The following is a 272-nucleotide window of genomic DNA, read 5'->3' on the forward strand; positions in this document are numbered from 1 at the left end:
GTCCCCGCTCCCTACCGAGGCTATCCGGGCTGTCAATAGAAAAGCACATGAGGATAACGTCCGTGTCCGGGTAGGAGAGGGGCCGCAGCCTGTCGTAGTCCTCCTGTCCTGCCGTGTCCCACAGGGCCAGCTCCACCTGGGAAGGGAGAGGGACGTGGCTCAGCAGCTCGCAGATGGCGCGGCAGCTTTAGACCATAGCTACAGCTGAGGAGGATTTCTCAAACTGAGCTGGGTTCAGGGTGACCCCAAAACGTGGGAGCTGCAAGGCTCCC

The 272-nt window shown here is 61.4% G+C and overlaps 1 protein-coding gene across 1 annotated transcript in view; it reads right to left on the reverse strand.

Annotated features, from left to right (window-relative positions):
* LOC103773600 (rho-related GTP-binding protein RhoC-like) overlaps positions 1 to 272 on the reverse strand; it is a gene marked incomplete at its 3' end in the record, with an annotated part of 966 nt that overhangs the window by 350 nt on the left and 344 nt on the right. The window contains exon 2 of the mRNA XM_008940977.1: positions 16 to 136. Within this exon, the coding sequence (XP_008939225.1) occupies positions 16 to 136 (121 nt within the window). The remainder of the gene's footprint in view (positions 1 to 15; positions 137 to 272) is intronic.

The sequence above is a fragment of the Merops nubicus genome, unplaced genomic scaffold (genome assembly GCF_000691845.1).
Source record: "Merops nubicus isolate BGI_N331 unplaced genomic scaffold, ASM69184v1 scaffold24825, whole genome shotgun sequence".
NCBI lineage: Eukaryota > Metazoa > Chordata > Aves > Coraciiformes > Meropidae > Merops > Merops nubicus.